The sequence below is a fragment of the Trachurus trachurus genome, assembly GCF_905171665.1.
Source record: "Trachurus trachurus genome assembly, chromosome: 20".
Taxonomy (NCBI): Eukaryota; Metazoa; Chordata; class Actinopteri; order Carangiformes; family Carangidae; genus Trachurus; species Trachurus trachurus.
Window position 1 is genome coordinate 23,455,096 of NC_139911.1, and position 6,048 is coordinate 23,461,143.

The window sequence follows — 6,048 nt, forward strand, 5'->3', positions numbered from 1 at the left end:
CTTGAATATAAATCAAGTTCAAATAAAATGCAGCATATAAAAATATCTGAGCTGGTGCATCTTGATTGATGGCTGTGGTCACGTGACTGCACATGATTGCAGGGTCGCCAGAAATTTGTGATGTCAAAATGGAGTCAGGAGCCAAAAAAGATTGGGAACCACTGAGATAAGGTCTGGCTTTTCCAAAAGGTTGAGGAAGGGTTAGTGCCCTAATGGGCTTCAGTGTGAAAAGTTTGTATCTGGATCAGACTGATCCAATCCAACTTTGCTTTGAACAAATCAGATAAAAGTAAGGTGGATTACATGATCCTGGATTGCAAAACAAGGGATTTCAGAATCTGAATAATTTAGATCCAGATTTCACCGTTTGAACAACTGGGCCACATGTCATGTGGATCCTGACCAGATGAAGGTCCAAGTTTAACTCAAATGAAACATAAATTAAAGCTTTTATTAATACTTTATCAGATTTCATACCATGTTCAGTGAGGTTGAACAAAGTTTGAACAAGAAAACAGAAATGATATGTTCAGGTTTGATGTGATCTTGGATGATAACGAGTGTGTGTGTGTGTGTGTGTGTGTGCAGGGCTCTCTGTCAGACTTCCTGAAGGGGAACGCGATCAGCTGGTCAGAGATGTGTCACATAGCTGAGTCGATGGCGTGCGGCCTGGCTTACCTACACGAGGACATCCCCAGACTTAAAGGAGAAGGACCCAAACCAGCCATCGCTCACAGGTGTGCACCTCCACACGGCTCACTGCCGCACAACACACACGTGATGGAAGCAGCGCATGATGCACAACTCATTCTTTCTCTCTTTCAGGGATTTTAAGAGCAAGAACATCATGCTGCGTACAGACCTCACAGCGGTCATCGGTGACTTTGGTCTGGCCGTGCTCTTTGAGCCAGGGAAACCTCCAGGAGAGACACATGGACAGGTGAGCTGCTCCGTCTGAGCTGGAGCTGCAGCTACACAACACACATGGTGTAGTGTGTATGATACATGCTTTATTGTGTGTGTGTGTGTGTGTGTGTGTGTGTGTGTGTGTGTGTGTGTGTGTGTGTGTGTGTGTGTGTGTGTGTGTGTGTGTGTGTGTGTGTGTGTGTGTGTGTGTGTGTGTGTGTGCAGGTGGGGACCAGGCGTTACATGGCTCCAGAGGTTTTAGAAGGAGCCATCAACTTCCAGAGGGATTCCTTCCTGCGGATCGACATGTACGCCATGGGGCTGGTGCTGTGGGAGCTGGTGTCCCGCTGCAAGGCTGTTGACGGTAACACACACACACACACACACACACGCTAACACACTGTATGAGTAGGGATGAGTACCCAATTCTGCACTTTTATTGGTCCCGACCCAATTCCCGCAGTAATCCCAAGTAGCCTATCGATTCATGTAAAAACAAACGGCACCACATTTCGGTACCTGAACGCACCATCGTGTCTGTGACATAGTGGAGGAGAGTCTGGCTGTCTCTGTCTCAACAGGCCGGGCCGATTCGATGCCTCGGGCTTCCTCCTTTTTTTATTTGGCTGGGTTCAGGCAGAGAATTCCGGGCTTAAAAGGGATATTTCAACATTTTGGCAAATTGGCCCATTGCCATAATCCCTATAGTCTTAGGGGTAGGTTTGTTACCTTTAATTGTCGGGCAGAGATGGGAGCTGCTGAGGCTCGGAGGCTCATGGGATTTCCAGGCTTTCCCTCAAAACTCATCAAATATACAATCCAACAATTGCAAAACGCTATGAAATAATAATGGAACGTTATGAGACAGAGTTGTTTTCAAGGTAAATGCAAAGCTGCTGATGCACGTTCCCATTGGGGCAGATGTTTTTTGGCAAGGTTTTGGAGTTGTTGCTTGCACCGACAATTAAAGGTAACGAACCTACCCCTAAGACTATAGGCATAGACACTATGGCAGTGGGTGAATTTGCCAAAATGTGTAACTATCCCTTTAAAGTAGACATAATGCCCCCAGCATAACGGCGCATTTTGTTGTCGTTGTAACGGAGGAAACAGTAACTTTTTTGATTGCTCGTTAGTGAAAAAAGTAGCGCTGTTAGTAACACCGTTATTTTATTCCCATCACTGGTGACTGTGTGTGGGTGAAGGTAACTGCAGTGTAAAGCGCTTTGAGTCGTCATAGAGACTAGAAAAAGCAGTTTGTAAATGCAAAGTCCATTGACCATTGACCATCTGTGGTTCAGGTCCGGTGGATGAGTACCTGCTGCCGTTTGAGGAGGAGGTGGGACAGCATCCATCACTGGAGGACCTGCAGGAGACGGTGGTCCACAAGAAGATGAGACCCATCTTTAAAGACCTCTGGCTCAAACACAACGTGAGTACACACACACACACACACACACACACACACACACACACACACACACACACACACACACATACACACACACACACACACTTGTGGTCTAACAGGCTTTATGCAGAGCTCCACTACTTCCTGAACTTAAAGTCCCCCTAAAGAGACATTTTAAAATTTGTAAAAATGCTCTTCTATGACTATTTTTTGTTTAAAATTGCTTTCCCACAAAAAAGTTGTTTAAATACAAAACAGGTCTACTATTTCTCCCTCATTGAAAAATCCAGATTCTATGAATATTTATGAGTAGCCTATGCAAATGCTTCATGACTCGCGCCCGCCCACCGCCACCGTGTTGCTAAGTAACGGCGGTGTGCGTTAACGGGGCAGGGGAAATGGAGGAGTGAAGTCAAAACATGAGGTTTGCACCGGAGTTCGAATTCTGTTCTACTGCATTCAAGGCGGCGACTAAACCTCTGGGCCACAGCAACTAATCATAACATGCTTGAACATCTAGCTGTGTAAGTAGATCATATCACAGTGAACAACAAATGATATGCAAAACAAATTCAACGGGATTGGTTGCTAGTTTCGTGACGCATGAAAACTGACTCCGATTTGAAAAACTGAATCCAGTTTTTTCAGACTCTGGTTTTGAAACTGTATTTTCAAGTCTAAAATGCTCAGTTATGGTGTGGATTAGCAATTTTGCTCCTGAAATGCCTTGTAGCAGAGCCCACATAATAAATTGACTTGTTAATAATTTCAAAAAGGCCATTTTTGGTTTAGGGGGTCTTTAAACAAGCTCCTTGATTTCCTGTCTTACATTATTGGACAAACTGATGAATCCAGGTGTGTCTGACTCTGACCTCAGTAGTCACAATGGTCAGACACACCTGGATTCATCAGATTGTCCAATATTATAAGACAGGAAGTAAAGGAGCTTGTTTAAGTTCAGGAAGTAAGGCAAGGCAAGGCATCTTTATTTATATAGCGCATTTCATACCAAGGCAACTCAATGTGCTTTACATAAAGACAAAACATTAAACAAAAAAAGAGAAGCATAAAACAGAAGAAAAACAAACAAAGATTAAAAACAGAGTTAAAAGTAAGAGCAAATAAAAGTCAAATAAAAGAAATTAGATAAAGTTTTAAGTAGTGGAGCTCTGCAAAAAGCCTATTCTGATCTGAGACCAGTTGTCTGTCTGAGTGCTGCTCCTGACGTGGTCTCTGTCCCGGTGGTCCTGCAGGGTCTGGCTCAGGTCTGCGAGACGGTGGAGGAGTGCTGGGACCACGACGCCGAGGCGCGCCTGTCGGCCGGCTGCGTGGAGGAGAGGATCTCCCAGATCCGCCGCCTCACCGCCACCATCACCCCGCCTACCTCCGACCACAACGCCCTGCTGGTCTCCATGGGCAACCCCGTTCCCATGGTTACCAACGTGGACCTGCCGCCCAAAGAGTCCAGTATATGAGGGAACGTCAACGACATCTGACACAGAACAAAACAAGCCAACAACTTCTTTTTTTTTGGGGAGGCCTGTTCTGACCAGTGATCATTTTTTTTGTCCTGACATCCAGTTTAACTTCCTCTGAACACACACATACACACACACACACACACATACACAACCTACACCAGAAAACAGCATGAAAGCAGCTGCTACTTTATTTTTTAGGAATGTGTTTTTTAACTCTGTCTTCATCCTTTGGAACAAATCTTACCAGCACACATCCTCCTTTTTTTCCTCAGTCTTCAGTATTTCACATTTTTTTATCCATGTGTTTGTGTGTGTTCTGTGGAAATATGAAGCAAACACACACACACACACACACACACACACACTCATACACAAACATACTATATATATACAGTATATGCATACACACTTCTACACACACCCACAGGAAAACACTGAAACATGTTCAGGTCCCGACTCAGTGAATGCTCTTCTATCTCCAGGTACCTCAGCAACAACTTTCGTTACTTTTGCAATTTTTCTTTTTTTTTTTTACGGTTTTTCTCGTGCATTCCTCTTCTTCTTCTTCTGTTTCGACGACACATCTGGATCTGTCTACCTACCTGGTGAAGTCGCAAACCGCGTTACCTAGCAACCGCCTACCATCAACCTACCGTTGGGACGTTTTTTTACTACAATGCTGCAAAACCCTTGTAGGAACGCGATGACTGTTACGCAAACACAGACAGCAAAAGGTTTTAGAGTTGAGTTTTTCTACCTTTTTCTCTGACTCTTTTTCCTCTATTTTTCTCCTGTGACCACGCATCACTATCCACACACGACAAAACCTTCGGATCCAACGGGTTCTACTCAAAAATAACCACAGGAAACAGGAAGTGAGGTCAGAAGGAAAGACGTGAGAAACAAAGAAAAACCAGAATGACTGAATAGTGTTTGTTTCTTTTCTCTCTTTTTTTTGTTTGTGTTGAAATGTTTTTTTTGATTTGAGGCTGAAGACTGGGAGAAGTCTGACGGGTTCGGTTGTCAGGAAGCAGGAGGCAAAACGTCTTGCATGCAGAGATTTGATTGGCTGACTGTGCTCAACCACAGCATTTTGGTTGGCTCAGAAATAAAACTTCTCAGGTAACCAGGTCTGTGGGGGCGGGGGAGGGGGAGGGAACGCTGGCCGCTACGTTTCCACAGTCGAGGCGGGGCGGGGCCGACGTCAGGCGTGGCTGGTGAAAGACTTTGGTGGGAGGGGTTTATCTGAGGGTGCTCAAAGCCTATTGGCTGTCCTGAATATGTAAATCTGCAAGGTGCCCAAACACGGGGAGAACACCCTGGAAAAAAAAAAAAAAAGGTGCAAGACCTCAGGATGCATAGAGTGGTTTATGCATTTAGGTCGGTGTGTATGTGCGTGCATGTGTGGGTGCGTGCGTGTGTGTATGTGATAGTGCACGTGTGAGTCTGTGTGAACACAAAAGTCACATGACGTGACAGATGATGAGTTCCTTTTTTTAAAATTTTAATTTTATACTGTACATGCTGATTGTTACGTTGTTGTTCAGTCTGGTAGTTTATTAGCTGGAGCTAAGTGGAGGGGCGGGACTTTGACCTCTTCAGACCAATCACCTTCTGGCTGAGCTGCAGTCGCTCTAACATTCTTTGATGATATTCCCTGACCCATCAACTCATACACACACTATGCTGTCACAAACTGAAGCTGAAAAAAATGAATTAATCCGCCACAGAATGTAGTCCCCAGCAAAAGCTGAATATGTCACCTCTTGCTCGTTTTAATAGACACAGCAGAGATCAGCTATTTCAGAGACTTTTTAAATGTTTTTAAGTGATTTTAAAGTGGACATATTATGGAAATATCACTTTTTGAAGGCTCTTTAACATATATCTGGGTGTTTGTTTTGCCTTCCAGCCCCAAAATGTGAGAATTGACAAAGAAATCTGTCATTTTCAGTCTCCCTAGGTTGAAATCCATGAGGTTTTAGAAGCTATTCCCTCAGTTGTCTGACAACGATGTGATTAGTTTTTGAATTTGCATACCACCCCCCTGGTTCATTTGCATTTAAAGGGACAGGCGCTGAAACCAGCCGTTCTGAACAGGGCTGTTTAGAGAGGATGAAAAGAGCTGTGATGTTTGATCCTTGGGGGATTTTGACCGAATCATGTCACAGACATGTCTTTAAGACACCTGGGAACTATTTGAATTTTTGGAAAAGGGGCAGAATATGTCTCCTTTAAAGGATGAAGTGT

At 44.2% G+C, this 6,048-nt stretch overlaps 2 protein-coding genes across 2 annotated transcripts in view; one reads left to right on the forward strand and one right to left on the reverse strand.

Annotated features, from left to right (window-relative positions):
• acvr2ba (activin A receptor type 2Ba) overlaps nt 1-3,866 on the forward strand; it is a 42,518-nt gene extending 38,652 nt beyond the window's left edge. Inside the window, exons 7-11 of the mRNA XM_083995821.1 lie at nt 589-737; nt 826-940; nt 1,132-1,270; nt 2,208-2,338; nt 3,571-3,866. Coding sequence (XP_083851947.1) covers nt 589-737; nt 826-940; nt 1,132-1,270; nt 2,208-2,338; nt 3,571-3,792 — 756 coding nt within the window. The 3' untranslated portion in view covers nt 3,793-3,866. The remainder of the gene's footprint in view (nt 1-588; nt 738-825; nt 941-1,131; nt 1,271-2,207; nt 2,339-3,570) is intronic.
• LOC311003559 (protein NLRC3-like) overlaps nt 1-6,048 on the reverse strand; it is a gene marked incomplete at both ends in the record, with an annotated part of 385,386 nt that overhangs the window by 217,533 nt on the left and 161,805 nt on the right. The window lies entirely within an intron of this gene.